The 18,859-nt window shown below is 30.4% G+C and overlaps 2 protein-coding genes across 4 annotated transcripts; both read left to right on the forward strand.

The window, feature by feature from the left end:
* Positions 1 to 3,046: 3,046 nt before the first annotated feature.
* On the forward strand, positions 3,047 to 4,752 carry LOC145138715 (cytochrome b5-like). Of its 3 annotated transcripts, none has more exons than XM_079072747.1 (4): positions 3,047 to 3,175; positions 3,305 to 3,429; positions 4,230 to 4,296; positions 4,374 to 4,752. In XM_079072747.1, the coding sequence occupies exons 2-4, from the start codon at positions 3,343 to 3,345 to the stop codon at positions 4,631 to 4,633; spliced, it is 414 nt and encodes a 137-aa protein (XP_078928873.1). In that variant the 5' UTR covers positions 3,047 to 3,175; positions 3,305 to 3,342; the 3' UTR covers positions 4,634 to 4,752. The 3 variants fall into 3 exon arrangements, with proteins under 3 accessions (XP_078928873.1, XP_078928874.1, XP_078928875.1); XM_079072748.1 differs by having other exon boundaries at positions 3,048 to 3,175; positions 3,308 to 3,429; XM_079072749.1 differs by having other exon boundaries at positions 3,058 to 3,175; positions 3,325 to 3,429.
* A 6,098-nt stretch (positions 4,753 to 10,850) lies between these two features.
* LOC145138714 (cytochrome b5-like) lies at positions 10,851 to 12,085 on the forward strand. The gene is made up of 4 exons (XM_079072746.1): positions 10,851 to 11,021; positions 11,134 to 11,234; positions 11,509 to 11,575; positions 11,651 to 12,085. The coding sequence occupies exons 1-4, from the start codon at positions 10,925 to 10,927 to the stop codon at positions 11,902 to 11,904; spliced, it is 519 nt and encodes a 172-aa protein (XP_078928872.1). The 5' UTR covers positions 10,851 to 10,924; the 3' UTR covers positions 11,905 to 12,085.
* The last annotated feature ends 6,774 nt before the right edge of the window (positions 12,086 to 18,859 follow it).

The raw sequence follows: 18,859 nt of genomic DNA on the forward strand, positions 1-18,859 counted from the left end.
TGCTATATGCCGAAATGGTCCTGCCTCCCAACTGTCCTTCCTAGCTGATCGTTACTTGATAGATCTTGATGTAGACATTAAGATCAGTAAGGAATCTAGACTATAATTATTATGGTCACCAGGATTATGAATGTCGACTAAGGTTTAGTACTTCATGCGTCTAGGTCTTTTCAAAGTACGAAGCGAAGCACTACCGAAATCGTCAATCACTTTTATCAAGTGAGTGCATAGTTACCTTCATCTTACACATAGATATGAATTATCTAGATAATTACATGCTTTATGTGCTTATTATTTGTGCCGAAAATGTTATGTGTTAGATAAAATAATATGAGATGGCATTTAAGTTGATTTAATCATATAAGTATTATAAACTTATAAATATGTATTGGGTAATGATAGTGGATGGTATATAGGAGATGATAGATATGTTATAATAGATAGGTAATGGTAAATAGACGATGATAAATAGGATATGACTAGGAGATGCACTGATCTTGACTTGCGATGTTGCTATGTAGTCATCTACCAGAGTATAGATGACGACCACAGACTAATCTAAACAGTCCAGTGGAAACACCGGAAGGCTCATAACCTGTAGGTGATGAATTACGAGTTCCGGCGACGTAGTAACTACGTATTCATGTGATGTATTGGGGGAGTAATCCCCAAAACTGTATTGTTCATGCGATGTAGGCGATGATAGGTAGATACGATGTAGATGATGACCCTTAGGATAATTCCTTCGGAATGAATAAATAAGAAAACGGGGATGGGTAATCGGGCTAATTGTTTGACAGGAAATATGTGAATAAACAAATTAACTATATTATTGTGGGTTGAAAACCCTATGTATCTCACTAGGTTTCCCAACCTGACCCACTCAGTTTATTTGTATCACAAGTATCTATACGAAGATACATTACACTGAGATATTAAAGGAGATGTAGATTATTAGTGTAAATTAATGTAAGGTCTGTTTATGCTTAGGTTTTGTATCAGTTATGACATCCTAAGTTTTGAAATGATATCACTATCGAACATTTATTCGGAAATGTTTAATGTTAATAATATCTCACATTGAAATTATATTTTTGGGACCAATTCCGCAACAAAAGAGATACTCTGTTTTAAAATAACAATAAATAAAATTTTTAAAATGACTGTAAATTTAGGAATGTCACAACAGTCAGGCGTTGCATGAACTTTCTTTGGCTGATGTTCCATTCATGAATCCTTATGATTGTATTTCTTTGTTTAACATTATTACGAGGGACGCCGTGAAGTATGAGCCTGTCTTTCAGTTTTTGAGAAGAATGATATGGGCTTATATTCTTGAAGTTGCAAAGATGGATGTTGAAATAGCAGCGGTTCTTAATCGGAAACCCATTATTAAGGCTTTCCCTCCTCCTAAAAATCTTGATAAATTCTTATCTGAATTTATTGAAAAAGAACTTTGGGAATTGCATACAAGATGAAAGAGAATGAAGTGGTGAAGCACTGCATGATGTTTCTGAGAGATAAACATTTATTTTAAACTGCCACTTTGAATCAACACCTTGCAAAAGTTGAAGCAAACAAGTCAAATACTGAAGGAGATATGAAATGTGTTTCGGATATGATCAAATGGTGGATAGTCATTCGGATGACTTTATTGAATACTATTTCAAAGATATTTGAAGCAATGAAGAAAACGGAAGAAAAGACCACAACAGCAACTTGACACAAAGAGGGAGATTGTTAGGTTTCATAATTTGACTGTGTCTAGTTGTATGCGTTGTTCACTACTTGGTTGTATTGTCTAATGTCTTTTCTTTATTCTGAATTAGGGTTGTAATCCCGATTTTGGAATGTATTTAATCTTAGGTTTGCAGTTATGATCTGTCGACTTATGATTCCTTTCTAATGCTCATCTGACGCCTATATATAGGAGCATTAGTTAGTAGAGAGGGTAGAGTTTTTGACACAGAATAGTTCAACACAAGTTTTGTAACGAATTGTTCTCCTGATCCTCTAATGCAAACAAATCTTATTTACATATTCATGTTCATCCAAATCTTTTGCATCGTCATATATGACATTTTCATTATAGAATCTATCATTCCTATTCAGTTTCATCAATTAGAAACGAGAATGGAATTGGGATTATCTAAAGATCCAACAAAATATGGGCTTGAATCGGTAATGGATTGAACAATAGTTTCATTTGAATATGATTCTAACATTTTAATTGCAAAATGAAGATGATTTCAAAGTAAAATTGATTTCAGAAGAAAAGAATTGAATCCAACTTTGTTAAACATATTAGAAACGAGAACGAAATGGAGATTAAAGGAAGATCAGACAAAATATGGGCTTGAAGCGGTAATGGATTGAACAATAGTTTCATTTGAATATGATTCTAACATCTTTTAATTGTAGAATGATGACTGCAAATTGAATTTAATTTCAAAAGAAAAGAATTGCAGAAGGAAGATGAATGTGGAATCGACTAAAATGATACCATGTTAGAATGTATGAACTTAAGATTAAAAGAAATACACATTGAAAGAGTTTTCGGAACCGATACTAATTAAGAGGAAGAAGTAATAACAATTAACAATAATCTAGCTAATCATTTAATTGTAATCTAACAAACTCTATGAAAATACCAAAAATACCCTTTATACCAACATAGTACAAATGAAAAGTAAAAGAGATAGAGAAAAGTGAGAGGGGAGGTATTGTGCATTCTCACCGTGGATGATCAACAAATACAATGAAAGATAGAGGGAGCGGTGTTTACACCGATTACCCAGGATGCCACATAAATTCAGAGAACTCAATAATGTTATAACCTATTTACATATTTGATAGCATTATAACTTATAACTTATAAGGTAGAAGTCTTGTATCATTAGTAGCCACCGCACTAGATTCACATGTATTTATAATAGTCGATTGGACGACCCACTAATATTAAATTTATTAGTATATAGAAAATAAACATGTGCTTTACAACATAAATGTCTATTAGTCAAAAGGGGAAGGGGAGCCATCGCCCATTGGAGTCAAAACGTGCGTGCTGGGGAGCTATCCACGATTCAGTATCACATATTTATACTGAAGCTCCTTTCATGTCTTTCTACCTGCGTATTCGTATCGAGAAGAGAGAGACAGACTGTCTTTATCGCTCGTAAGCAGATTGATTCCTCTTAATTCGTCTCTGTTTTCTTAGATCCATACTCCTTTTCCTACTACAAGTAAACTTTTTAGATCTGATTCGTTATTGTATTCTATGATCTAATTGTTTTTGTTTGTGCAGCAGCAGCAGCAGATATATATATATATATAAATATATAAATGGCGTCGGATCGGAAAACTTTCGTCTTTTCTGAGGTCTCTAAGCACGACACAGTTGATGACTGTTGGCTAATCATAGCCGGAAAGGTCCGTTATTTTCTGATCTGATTGCTTTTGTCTGATTCTCTACTTTATATTTTTATAATTTTGTAATGTCTGAATTCAAATCGATCATTGTTTGATTTTGAGGTTTGGTAGTTTGTTAAGTTGTTAGCAGCTAGCTTCTGTAATCCGATAGTAGAATTTAAGCGAATCTAGATAAAAATTACAACTCAAATTGAAATCCTGGATAACGAAGAGAAAGAATATATTGTTGAATTTTACCTTATCTGATGTTTGTAATGATTTGGTGTTGTTTGAACTTTGAAGAATCCATAACTTATAAAAGGTTACTACAAATCCTTGCTTCAAGTCATCCTTGTCAAGATTTTATCATCATTAGGAGAAATTCTTAAATCATTTATGCTAAAAACCTTTCTGCCATTTTTCTTCTTGGATTACAATCCCAAAATAATGCAAATTGTGTTATTGGATCTTGTGTATAATTCCTACTAAGATTTTGTAATTTAGGGCTCAAATTGTTATAAAATAGTTGTTTAAAGTTTAAACCCCAAATACAACAAATATAAATGAGCCCAATAATTTTTTTAACTTTTAGACTCACGGGCCCCACTTAGTAAGCCCAATAAGCTCTTGACGGGCCGGAATTTTGAATTCCCTCCAGTTTTTGTTATATTTACCGCCATTTAGTTTCAGTTATATGCAGTCAATTTTTTTTTTTTTTTTGAACTTTTGCAATATATGACAAATAGTTTGTTCCCCATTTATAACATTAAAAATATGATTTTTTTTTAAATACTTCTCACGGAATTCATAAACTGCATCAGGTTTATGATGTAACCACGTTTATGGATGATCACCCTGGTGGACAAGAACCTATGCTAGCAGTAGTTTGTAAGTTTAATCCATCGATCACTCCAACGTGAGACTGAACAAAAAACAGTTTTTTTAAGCTACATTTTATGTTTCAGGCAAAGATGCGACAAAAGATTTTGAGGTTCTTGGGCACAGTGATGAAGCTAAAGAGATGATGAAAAAATATTGTATAGGTGATGTTGACCAGTCAACTGTTCCTTTGGATCATACAACCAATCCAGCTATTGATTATAGCTACAAGGCAGAAGGGAGGGGTCTCGGATCATCTGGCAAATTATTACAATTTTTAGTGCCGTTTGTGATAGTTGGGTTGGCTTTCATAACTAAAATCTACACCAAACAAACTTCTGCTTGATGGGTCAAGAATCATATGTTTATTCAATTACAGTTGGGCGTTTGCCCAACAATTTATATAAGTGATATGTATTTTTAAACATTTTATAATTTACTTCTAGAATGATGTATTTTTTTAAATGGCATACCACCTCAAAAGATTGTAGTTTTAAGGGTAAAGTGAACCCGGAAAAAAACTAAAAAAATCGCAGCCCAAAATCAAACTGATTTGAAAAACCGATGATTTGGGTTTTAATTAAAAAACAATATCTTAGATTCGGTATGGTTTCTTTTTTTATAAAACCCAAAACAAAAATAACAAAAATGGCATTCACAAGATCCAAATGATTACCATTAGACAATCTTGATGTGTTGGAAATTTAAAAGGAGATAGCAAATTGGTAATTCCTTTGCCTTTTAAAACTATAAGCTTGTTTTTCCATCATTACATTGTAAAAAATGGTGGGGGGCCAAACCTACACGCGTGACTAGCCGTAGTCGTGGACGCGAAGTTCACAAAGTGATGCGATGTAGGCGTAATTTGCATCATTTCCACCAGCTAAGGAACTTTTATTTTTAGTGGGTGAAAGATCGGTTTGGACCAATCCAATAAAATGAACCATCAGTCAATAGTTTGACATTATGTAAGAGATACATAGTAGATATATCTTGTGGCCATGACGGCCTCTAAAGTCCCATGATTGCCATATAGCATGCTATGATTTGTGTTATACGCAATGCTTCATATTCGCAATCATTCAAGAAATTTGAGCATCATCGGAAGAAAGAAGAAAGATAGAGTTTTGCTAGTTCGTATGTTAGGCCGGTCTAGCATCTGAAGTAGCATTGAGCTTATCAGAACACTTCTTCTAGTTGTTATGCTAGTTTGATCTAGCAACCGAACTAGCATTAAGTTGGTCAGAACACTTATGCTATTTTGTCCGCTAAATGCATTCTATTTCAATCTAACAATTTGGTCCTTCAGGATTACTTAGTTTTGCGACATAAATTAGCATCAGAAAGATGGTGTTTGGCCGATTTAAGGATTTTTTAGGTCATTTTGACCAGTTTCTTGGCTCTTATTATCTCGAGCGATTTCTTTGAAGATTAAGGGTTTTGTATCTTCATTTTGGTCACTTGTAAGTAATTTGTAACCCCCATTTGATTGTTGATTAATATAACAATTTGTCTGTTTCTTCCCCTTGATGTACACAATCACGTTGATTGTGGACTCACATTAAATACATGTGTCTCGTAATTTATTTACTTTTCATTTATAGTTGCTTTATCCTGATACGTGTAGCTCTCATCATCAGTCATTTTATCATATTTCATCATCCCGGTTTACTGTCCGTTTTGTTGTTGGATTTTACACTTGTTTATAGGACCAAATGTTTGATATCTATTTGGGATATGTTTGGATTGCTAAGGTAATCATTTGGATCCTCCATAAGATCCTTAACAAGTGGTATCAAAACTTCTAGCTTTTTGTTGGAGTGCATTTGAGCTTTCCTTAGTTTTAGGGTTTGCTAATTTTGGACTAATATTTTGGCCACCAGATTATCATGATCATATGTTGAGGGCTAATGCGATCAGACGGAGGGGAAAACGTTGTTCGATTGAGCTGAAATTTTACGGACGTCTTCCCAACTCATCAATCTTCGACCTCACAAAAAATGAGCGGATTTGAACAAGTTTTGATATGATTTTGTGTAGTTAGTTTTTATTTCCAATATTGGGTGAATCTATGGAATAATTAATTGATTATGAATAGTTTTGTGTGGTTTTGATGGTATGCTATGAAACTATTTTCTAGTAAAACATCTATTTATGTTTATATGTCTTTAATCATGAGTTTAGATATGTGAATGTTTAATTAGTTGGTTAATTTCTTGATTACGTAATAGATCATCAAATTAACAAGTAACAAATGGTTCTTGTGATTGCTTATATCATGAAAATATTTCCTCCAACATAGTAGTGAAACCATTTTGACTCCTCTTGGATTTGGTGGATTTTAAATCTTAATGCTAGTTAATTTTCATTAATTACATGTTTCATTGAAATTGTGACTTTAACTAAGAAAATGTGTTATGAGCTTCTCTAACCATTGTATTAACTAAGAAAAATCTAGGTGATCTCAAGCTTCTTAGATTGCTATAGCCAAATTAGTATCCATTAAACTCATTTCACCACAAAATTATGATGATTAGTCAAATAGTTGAACTTGCGATTTATCCCGATATTGGAACGTTTTATTTTATAGATTTTTTATTTTTCCATTTTTGTTATTTTTGTAAAATAGTTTTTATCGCATTTAACATTTTGAACCCCCCCCCCCCACCCCCCAACCCCCAATCATTGTATATTTTTATTTCGTAGAACTGAATGCATAAATTTGATTCGAACCAATCAATGTGGATTCGATCCCTATTACCGTTACTACAATTCATTTTTGTATGTCGTCGTATTTAGGTTTTTTTTATTTGGTGGTCTCGACACCCACCAGTAGAAAATATAAGATTGAAATGCAATCAATAGCCCTGATTTCTTCAATTTAGAATTAAAGGTTTTCTTTTAATAATATTTAGAGATTTCCCTTGATTATGTCATCAAATTTTAGCCGTAGCAACATAAACTTTTCCATTTAACACCGACTTAAGGACGAGGTTTCTTTGGGTTGGTTCTCGGAGAATAATAGGAAAATCAATTGGATGTCTTAGGACTTGGTAACTCGCCCAAAAGAGAAATGGGGTCTTGGTGTGAGAGATCTAAGATCTCTAAATATTGCTTTCCTTGCGAAATGGTGATAGCAAAATGAAATGGAGCATACTAGCCTTTGGATTACGTGTATTAAAGCTTTTCATAATATTGTTTGCATTTATGGAAAGCCTTTAGCGAAACAGGGTCTCCCGGGAACTTAGCTTTCCATTTATCAGTTTCACTTGGAGCTTGAAGGGTGGGGAATCATTCTTGGTAATATTTTCGAGAGGTGTATGTAGGTTGGAAATCATACTTTCTTTTGGAAAGATAGATGGTGTGATGATGTAATTTTAAAAGATATCTTTCCTGAATTGCATAAACTTGAATCTTAGAAAATTTGTGTTGTTTCAGACAGGTTACCAAGAGGTGTGGGGGCGGATATCCAAGGATGCTTGAAGAGAAATTTGAGGTGCGGGAAGGAGTCTGATGAGCTATTGAATCTGTCGAAGTTGGTGGATGATGTGCAGCTCTCGACTGCCTCTGATTCTTGAAGGTGGAAAGGAGTTGGGTCAGATATTTTCTCAGTGCAAGCTCTTAGAAGAATGATGGTTGATGTATTACCGGATCCTCTGATGCAGGTTAATGTTAGGTGGATAAGTTGGGTTCCCTTAAGAATTTAAGTGTTTTGTTTGGCGGTTGTTCATTAACAAAATTCTGGTTGCTTGTAATTTGGTTAGACGAGGAAAGAGTTCAATTTCTACTTGTTGTCCTCTTTGTAACATCGGGGTTGAGGAAGTAGATCATGTCTTCTTTTAATGTTGTTTCTCTCGAGAGATTTGGGACTGGTTTTGCTCGTGGAATGGTTTGTTGTCTGTGACTCCTTCAAGTAGATTGAATCTGCTTGCTTTGATTGAAGCCACGAGGTTGGATAAGAAGAAGTACAAGCTAGATGTGCCTTGCTTTATGCTGTTTTTTGGAGTACTTGGAAGGCAAAGAACTCAGTGGTGTTCAAAAATTCAAAGTATTCTCTTATGAAAACCACGAATGAGATTTAACTTACCTTTTTTAATTGGGTTAAGGTAAGATCAAAGTTTTATTTTTTATGTTGGTATGACCAGTGTATTTCTCCTATTATTGCTTGTACTTTGTAATTTCTAACATCTGGCTAGCTTGTTTTTAATATATATTTACCGACGGCTCCCTCAACCTCAATAAAATGGCATTTGATTATTAAATTAAATATGGTTTGTAATGTCTTTTAGTGTTATTTAGTTATCAAATCCTGAAAACGAAATACGACCTCAAACTTTTCTAAAATAAGGAATAATCTTAAAAAAGAATCAAAAGTCAATATCAGTATACAAGTAAATCATTATGTGCCATGGCCAGTCTTATTTGATACACACATTATTAATATTTTTGACATTTCACTTTTAGAGTTATCCTTATATGAAACGGCATAATGCGAAGAACAATAAAAATATATAAATATGTTTTATTATGTACAGAAAATCTCCTATTTGATCATATTCTTGTTTTATGTAATTTATTATGAGGTTTAAAGGATGGTGTTAAATTGATTCTCATGGATAAAACATGTATGTGTATGACCGTATGAGTAAGATGAACGTTTATTTAAGATTTTCATGTTTAAATTGTAATGTACATTAATCAAATATTAACTAAAATAATCATATTTCATATTAATACTAAAGAAAATAAGCTAAAAATAATTTATTATTTTTAAATGACCAACTAGCCCGGAATGGACTATTTCGAAAGTATAATTCTAACAAAAAAAAACATTTCAGAATTCCAGATTTCGGATATAAAAAAAATATATTTCGGAATTTCAAGAATAAGTCTAAAATTCTCTAAACAATTCTGAAATTTCGAGAAAATATTTTATTTTTAATTAAAACTTAACAAAAAGTTAATGAAAATAAAAAATGAGAAGTATATATATGATACATAGGCTTAAACATATATTTGATTAGAAAACAGTACATTAGAATAGACATTTCAGATATAAATAAAAGTATATTTTGGAAAAAATGTATAAATGATAAAAAATTACAATTTATAATTTTTTTATCAGTCTGTAATAATCTATTTTAGACAAAAATGATTATTTTTATAAAACAAAATCTCCAAAAAAGTCCTAAAGTTTTGGGACAATTTATGGTCTGGTTCTAAATTAAATTTTATTAACGAAAAAGAATAGGAAAATGGTTATTGTAATCACTTTAACCTTTTTTTTACCTTTTCAGCGGATTACTAATCCTGTTGACGGGGTGCGTCAAGTGGACTGATGCACTGACGTGGCCTGCCCTTCCTTTACAATTGAAAATTTCAGATTTTTTTTTAGAAAAGATGTCTGCCAACAGTCCATTTGGCGCTCCACCTCAACTAGGTAAGGCTGCTGGGAGTGGGCTGCGGTTCGGACCGCACTCTTGCCACCTGGACCGCAAACACCGCTTTCCTGCGGTTTTGGCCGCAGTGTGGCTAGAAAGGACCGCGTGCTGTGATTGGTTGCTGTCATGTTGACCGTTGAACGGTCCTTGCGACTGAATTGATTTAATTTTTTTTTACTTTACTCTATATATATACTTACCATTTTTTACATAACCTTCAACCAAAATCCTTACAATTTTACTCTCTTTTCCTCCAATTTTTTTGAAAATGTCTTCTTCCAAAAGGCCAAGCAAAGAAAAAACATCCGTCAGAAACACCACAACCCCAATACCTTCATTTGATCAACCGATTTTTTCACCTCCGCAGTGTGACTAATTTCTAGTTTTTTTTTCAAGTTTTTAATCGTTTGGTGTGTTTTTTTTTTAATAAGTTGTAGGTTTTATGTTTCTAATCTGTTTTTCTAAATTTTTAGTTTTTTTTTTTAAGTTAAGCAATGTATGGTATTTGTATTTTTAATTAATGAAATATTATCTATTTAAAATTATGTTTTTTTATTAAAAAAGAAGTTTTATTAAATTAAAATAGTTAAAAAACAAAAAACAAAAAAAATTTAGAAAATAAAAGTGTGGCAAGAAACCACACTTGTGTGGTAAACAATGACGTGACGCTTATGTGGCGGTGAAGGGAGTGCGGTTTCGGTGGTACCACTCCCTCCAGCCTAACATGTTGGAAAGGTAAAAAATAATAATAAAAAAAACGGTTAAAATATTACAATAGCTGGTTAACATTTTTTTCGTTAATGAAATTTAATTTAGGATTATATCATAAACTGGTTCAAAACTTTAACATTTTTTTTACATGTTTCACTCTTATAAAATACAAAATTTTGATTTTGATTTTATTTTAATCACTAATCTTTTTCTACTTAACCTTTGATAACAAAAAAATAATAATAATAATAATAAACTAAATAGACATTAAAACCAAAAAGAAAAGAAAAGAAAAAAGCTCCGGCCTACTCTTCATTTTCAGAGATGGCGTTCCCTTTGCATTGTGCATACAACCAACAACTTCATTAAATAATTATATGATTTATTTTGTTCATAATAATCATCTCTCATATTGGGGGTGTCGTCATTGGGTCAAAATGAGGGTGCTCCTAGCTACTCATGTTTAAATACCCAAAACCCCATTCATGTCTTTCAATCTGATTTTGTGGAATCAACTACATTCGTATCGAAGAGAGAGACACAGTGTGCGTCTGTTGCAAAAGCTTCATCTCTCTATCATTCGTAAGCAGATTGTTTCCTCTAAAATGTTCTCTGTTTCCTTTGATGCTTAAACTGAACTTTTAGATTTGAATTGTTGTTATATGATTCTTATAGTATAGTTTTGTTTCTGCAGTAACTGATATAGTAATGGCGCCAGATCAGAAAACCTTCGTCTTTAGTGAGGTCTCGAAGCACAACAAAACTCTGGACTGCTGGGTTATCATCTCCGGAAAGGTCCGATGTTTTCTGATTTGATTCTAGTTTAACTGATTCTGATGTTCATATAATCCTATGGTCATTTTTTACGCGAATTGGCCATAATTCGTTATGATAAGTAGATATTCCCCTAATTCAGTGTTCGATTCCATTATAATATCAACATGAATTGAATTTGTGACAATAAATAAACAGCACTACGTGCTGCATTAACCTATATGATGTTTATATAGATTTTGTGCTTGAAATCGATCTGAATGTATTGAGTATTGACAAACATAAACTGTATCAGGTTTTTGATGTAACTTCATTTATGGAAGATCACCCTGGAGGTAGTGAAGTGCTACTAGCAGCAACTGGTATGTTTGTTTAATTTCTATCTCCATTCAAAACTGAATGAAATTCACATTTTTAATGTCATGGAGTTATTACAGGTAAAGATGCTACGAATGATTTTGAAGATGTTGGACACAGTGAAGAAGCTAGAGATCTGATGGACAAATATTACATTGGTAAGATCGACAAATCAACTGTTCCAGCAAAACGTCAATACGTTTTATCTGAAAATCAGAATTACAGCTCAAACAAGAGTGGATTCATCGTCAAGATATTACAGTTTTTGGTGCCTTTTATGATTTTGGGATTAGGTTTTGCAGTCAGAGCTTACACCAAAGAGAAATCTGATTGATTTTATGTCGTGTAGTTTAATAAAAAATGCATCATTAGATTATTCAAATTACAATTTAGTGGTGCAAAAGTATTTTGGGCAAATTTGTGTTGTTTGTTCTTTGAGTTAAATGCAAGAGTCCAGAGCCTTCTGAGGCCTTGTGCGAAAATCAAAGTGAGATCTCATAATTTTTTTTGTTAAATATTATTAAATAATTTTGATACCGTTAAATTTAAAACAAGAAAGTTGCTAACATAAATCTTGTAAATTACTACTACAACATCACGTCTTTACTCATATTGTTTGTAATGTTCAAACTATTGATTCCAATGAACCAATAGCTTGATCAACTATGTACACAAAATACTGAATCATGAATGACTATTGAAGTGAAAGTTCATGCACCCGTTTTGATGACCTAATGACACTCTAGTCAAACTATCTTTTGTTATTATTATAATTATTATTATTTTAATTTCTAAATAAACACCTGATCAATTCCTAAATCAGATGTTATAGCTTATTCTCTCGATAGTCTCTAAAAAACTCAATAATTGCTTTCACACTACTCATTGTCTCATCAATACTCATAGTGTCATATTGAAGTTGTTTTCGTTATTCCCTTTAGCTAATATAGGATACCTTATAACCATGTCAGTTATAAAGTCAAATTTGTCAACTTAATACCCTTTAGCTAATATAGGATACCTTATAACCATGTCAGTTATAAAGTCAAATTTGTCAACTTAATATCCTGGATTCCTGTTAGACAATTAACTTCACTTTTAATCTTTATATTTGTCTCTTTATCAACAAGTTTATACGAAGCTTTTACTATTTTAGGAGTTTGAGTCAATATTGTTTTTACACTTTCAATACTACTTTCTCATCTTGCAGTTGACAGATTTTGAAGTGAGACTTTGTTTGGCCTAATTGTCACTTAAAATTTATGATTAGAATTTGATTTTTTTTTCTATTAGAGTTTTTGGGTAAAGTGTATTTTATGAAATATAAAATTGTTTGCTAGAATTTATATTATAAACAAATTTGTATTTTTCTTTGCGTATACTAGAATTTATAATAGAAATATATATTTTTTCTTTGGATATAGATATTTTTCTTAAACTAGTGATAAATTTTATAATTTAAGATTAGATTTTCATTTTTTGATTTTCTTTGTTTTTTTTCATGATTGAAATGACTTCAAGATTGCAAACAAATGTTACATTATGTATATGAGTAACTAACACAACTAATTTTCTTTAACGATAACATATAAAAATGTATTTAACAAAAACACATATACTATAACTATAGATTTGTCCAAAAATCCGGAGGTCCCCTAAAATCGGAGACCCCGTGCGACTGCATCGCACGCACACCCCCAAGGTCACCACTGTAAGAGTCCAAAAAAAGCAACCCATTACCCCTTCCAATCTGATTATTTTATCACTAAAATGTTTAAAATAACAAATCCAAATATACTACAAATTACAGAACAATTAAATGATTGATCTCTAAAATTATCAAAATAAGACAACATGCATTTCGTTCAACAAAATGAGCTTTTAATTTTTTGGTTAAACAAAAAGTTTTAAATCCAAAAGCTAGTTCAACTAGCATGCAAAACCTTTTTTAGATTTTAATAAATTGATTTAAATACTTTTAAAATAAATGCATCATATCCATACTTTTTTTAATTATCTTATACAATTAAATATAAATATATTTAAACACTTACAACGTCTTTATTTGAAAAACCCATATCAATAGATTTTATAATTTATTAATCTTCACTAACAAAATAATAAATATTTATTATATATTAATATTTATTATATGAATTTATAAACCAAAATTAATATCAAACAATAATATTGTTTTTTAGAATGGTGGAAATGTTTGACATGGGTTCTTATGAAATTGAAAAATTTTATTTACTTTAATTGTAAAAAAAATTATCATTTACTAATATAGTAATATGTATAAATTTTTTTTACCAATTGAGAAGCTTAAGCGGTGCACCCGGTATTAAAATTTAGAAGGTTTTTAACTTTTTATAATTATAGTTTAGAAAAATTAATTTATCATTATATTTCAATTTTTATGTACATATGTTTTTTTATGTAATTTTATATATTTTAAAAGTTTCCAACTACTTATGTCAAACACTATTGTATGAATAAAATTTATAGCTTCCAGTTATGCTTCCAGCTTTCAAAAAATAACCATCTTAGATTTTTGAATTTATTTTTTAATATACAAAACAGAATATTGTTCACAATACTTACAAAATGAGATATACTTATTATTTGATGTTTGAATTTATTATGAGCATGGTTAAGTTAAAATGACCACTTTAAACCATAAGGTGTGTTCGGCAATCACCATACAACTTTCAAGAGCTTTTCTTTTTAGCTTTTAAGAAAAAAACTCGAAATAAAGTTTCGTTTGACAGTAGAAGCTTCTAGCTTTTAACTGAAATAAAAAAAAAAATTATTCCAAAAACTATATTATGTAGCGTCTAACAAAAGACTTTTATATTTTTGCAAATTGACTTAACTATCATTTTTAAAATTATTTTTCTATTTTATATTTTACAGAGATGTCCTTTTATGCAATTTAAGTATAATTATTTTTTGTATTTGGTTGATTGGTCAGTAGTCATATCATATGGTCAAAATGATAATGTTTCCATGGCATGGTAGATAAAAAAATATTTATTTTTAAATGACTATAATAACTATTTTTAAATTTTTTTACCATAAAAATGAAAAATGACCCAAATAACCACTATTTTCGTAGTCAACCATCTGCGAAAATCTGGTTGACTGCGAAAATATGATTCTATTTAAAAATTTTAAGATTTCCGCAGATCAACAGCTGTGAAAATCTATGTTGACTGCGAAAAAAATTCCAAATTATTGTAAGTCACCATTGTGATTGGATAACCTCAATGATATGATAATTCTTATAAAGTTCGCATGCGAAAGCGGGTTTTTTTTATGTTTTTTTTTTATGTTTTTGTAAGACACTTTGTGATTGACAAAACCCAAATAATATGATAATTGTTATGAAGTTTGTATGCGGAAACTATGCAGTTTTTTTCATAATTTTCTTCTAATAGCCTACTTGGAGCTAAAAATGTATGACTTGTCGATATCCAAATTTGGAGTGTGATGTCCATGGAAAGTCGTTATAAAAAACACAATTAAAACAAATCAGCTCAAACGGAGTTTGTATGCAAAATTTATGAATAATCAAAATTGACTTTAGAGCTAAAAAAAAATATGATTTTTAGACATCCAAATTTAAACTGGAATATGCTCATGGAAAACCCTTATTACAAATAAGTAAAGAACATAATGAAAAAAAAGCAACTCAAATAGAGTGTGTATGAAAGATTTATAAATGTTCGAAGTTTGAAAAAACAAATCGCAGCCAACTATGAAATCTATATTTTGTAGATGGCACAACTACTAAAATTGTGTCTATTTTGGTTATTTTCTATTTTTTTTTGTCTATTTTGTATAAAAACTTTTTAAAAATCACTATTTTTGTTATTTTCTCCTATTTTTATATATTTAACCTTCACCGGCCTATTATTATTATTTATTAAGGATTTCCACTTCGAAAAAGATTTTTTAAACACCCAATATATGGTTCGTGAACAAATCAAGAAACAAGAGGTTTGGCAATTGTTAGTGTTTTTAGGAATAAATCCAAAGTCGATTGATTATCTCCTCACCTTAACCTAACCAACAAAGTTTATTTTGATCTGATATAAAAAATCTGTTCTCTCTAAGAATAAAGACAAAATTACAAAAATAATCCCTATAGTTTATCAAAAGTCAGTCTCGTTTAATTTTTTTTTATGCAAATGGTCATTTTGGTTTGCAAAACTACCTTTTTTACTAACTCCGTTACTATTCAGCCGTTAGGGACTAAGTTCGTAAGGGCATTTTTGTTTTTTCAAGTATAAAGGGACTGAATTCGTGACATTTGATAAACCAAAATGACTATTTTTATAATTTGTCTTAGAATAATATAAATTTTAGAAAATGAGAGGGGTAAACCAAAGGGACCATTTTATAATTTGTCTTAAAATAATATAAATGTCAAAGCGAGAGGAGTAAGATTCAAATTTGTGACCTCTTCCATATCTCCTTTGATTAGCTAAAGCCTTACCTAAATAGGCTACAACCAAACTTGTTTTATATTTCCAAAAACTAATTAATATTACCTACAATCGTAAATATATTAATAATAAAAAAAATTAAAAACATGTTTAAAAAAAAATTATAAAACAAAATATATTTTAGTGTACTGTAAAAAAAATTATAAACAATTTATTTATTTTTTTTATGTATTTGTTATACGTAAAATATACTTTTTTATGTATTTAAAAAAAATACGTTTCATATAATATGTTATTAAATTGCTATGATCCTAAAACATATTATTACGTTTTCATATAAAAATAAGTTTTTTTTTCTTTCACATAGAAAAAAAAAATTCGTAATTATTTTATGTAAAATATGTTTTTTTGTATATTTAAAAAATATGTTTTCGTATAAAATGTTATTACATTGTTATAATCCGAAAATATACTTTTAAATACATAAAAAACATAATAATGTGTTATACAAAAACGTAATCCTAAAAAAGCATAAAAAAGTTTTTTTGTATATATTTATTTTATGTGAAATATGTTTTTTATGTATTTAAAAAATACATTTTCGTATAGTACGTTATTACGTTGTTATAATCCTAAAACATACTTTTACGTCATCTTAACGTATTTAATTGATTTAAAACAAATATGCAAGTATTTTTTACGTAAAATTGTTAACATTATAACATATTATACGAAAACGCATTTTTACGTTATGTTAACGTCTTTAGTTTATTTTCCATAAAAAAAATATGTCGTTTTGCTTTGATCCTAAAACATATTTTTACGTTATGTTTTAGGATCATAGCAATGTAATAACAACATACTATACGCAAACGTATTTTTTTATATATTTAAAACATACGTTTTTGTATAATATGTTATTACGTTTTTTTAGCTATTTAAACATATATTTTCGGATTATAACAATGTAATAACATTTTATAAGAAAACGTATTTTTTAAATATATAAAAAAACATATTTTACATAAAATAAATAATTAAAAAAAACATTTTTTTCTACCTGTAAAAAAAATAAAAATAAAAGTAATTGTAAAAATATATTTTGTTTTATTAAAAAGAAATTGTAAAAATATATTTTGTTTTATTAAAAAGAAATTGTAAAAATATATTTTTTTAACTTTTTATTATTAATTTATTTACAATATTAATTAGTTTTCGATAAAATCAAACAAGTGTGACTTTTGACGAAACACGGGACCATTTTTGTAATGTTTTCAAGAATAAATATGAAGAACAACACTTTTATTTATAAACTAACTCATTTAATTATTGTATCATTGCCAGATTGAAGTGGATCCCGTTCATGTAAATAAAGTGTATTATTGTGTTTGTATGTGTTTCACGTGTATGTTGATTTGTACGATTAAATCCGGTTAAAAAAGTTATTTATATCAATGCTTAACTGGTTACTATATGTCCTAGTTTAATAGGCTGAGATGTTTTTTTTGGAATAATATACTAACCTTCATAACCTTTTTGTGAAAGATAATAACTTTTTCATTGTGGTCGTTAGATTGTCACACATATTAATTAAGTCCGTTAAGTAATCAATATAAAGTTATTAATTCTTCTTAAAAATGATTAATTATGTTGCTTAGACTATGTGTTAACCGAAATAGGACCTTAAACAAAACAATCTTAAGTGGCATAATCGTCTTGTACCAAAGTCAAATATCACATTTTCATTTGCCTTATGATTTTTTTTAACAACAAATAGTTACACCTTTTAATCATACTCCTAAGGTTATCCGGATGGCAACAACCACGGACCGTGACCACCACCCCGGTGGTTCGTGATCGGCCATGGACGTGGTTGATTGTGGTCACCACCACATCCCACAACGACCAATCTCTTCTTTCTTCTTCTTCTTCTTCTGCAAAACCTTTCGTGGTTAGTGATATGTAGACCAAAGCTGATGTGAAAGAATGTTGAAGGAGAAAGATGTTGAGGTGGATGGTGGTTCATGAAGACCATTCTTGATGGTTTATTTCTATAAATTTGTCCACGACAAGACTTAGGCCTCGTTTGTTACCGTCTGACTGGGACCGAATCAGTGATTTGAATTGACTCGGTCAGACAAGATGTGTTTGATAGAAGCTTTCTCAATCAGAACGTCTGGCCCGTCTCACTTTCTCGGTCAGACTTTGAATAACACTGACTGAAAAAATAACGCTCATACCCTCTCTTTTCTTTCTTCCCATCGTGGCCTAAAAGCGATACCAGCAAGGAAAATTGGCCGCCTCTCCATCGATAGCTCTCCATCGCCGTCGTCCCTCCCTCAGTCCGATTACCGGCCAGAAAGACCCTCCCTCCGTTCGAGCTCTCGCGAGAAAGACGTCAAGACAGGTAAATAATCCTTGTTTTTTTCTGTGAAATCAGAAAATCATTTTTCCTTCTCTTTTGTGTATGATTTGTAGAATCAGAAATTGGTTTCGAAATCAGAAAGTGTTCTTGGTCTAATATTATAACATCTGAAATTGGTTATAAAATCAAAAATTCGTCTTGCTCAAATGTTATGAAGTTTGAAATTATTTGTTTAAATGCTATGAACTCATAATCATTCTTTGATCTAATGTTTTGAAATCTGAAAATTGGTTGTGTATAAGCTATGAAATCAGAAATCAGAATTTTTTTTGTTTATAAGCTATGAAATCAGAAATCTTGTTTGTGTATAAGCTATCAAATCAGAAATCATTTTTTTTTTGTTTATAAGCTATGAAATCAGAAATCTTTTTTGTTTATAAGCTATGAAATCAGAAATCTTGTTTGTTCTAATG

Source organism: Lactuca virosa, chromosome 9, assembly GCF_052849685.1.
Source record: "Lactuca virosa cultivar CGN04683 chromosome 9, Lactuca_virosa_CGN04683_v6, whole genome shotgun sequence".
In the NCBI taxonomy this organism is placed as follows: Eukaryota; Viridiplantae; Streptophyta; class Magnoliopsida; order Asterales; family Asteraceae; genus Lactuca; species Lactuca virosa.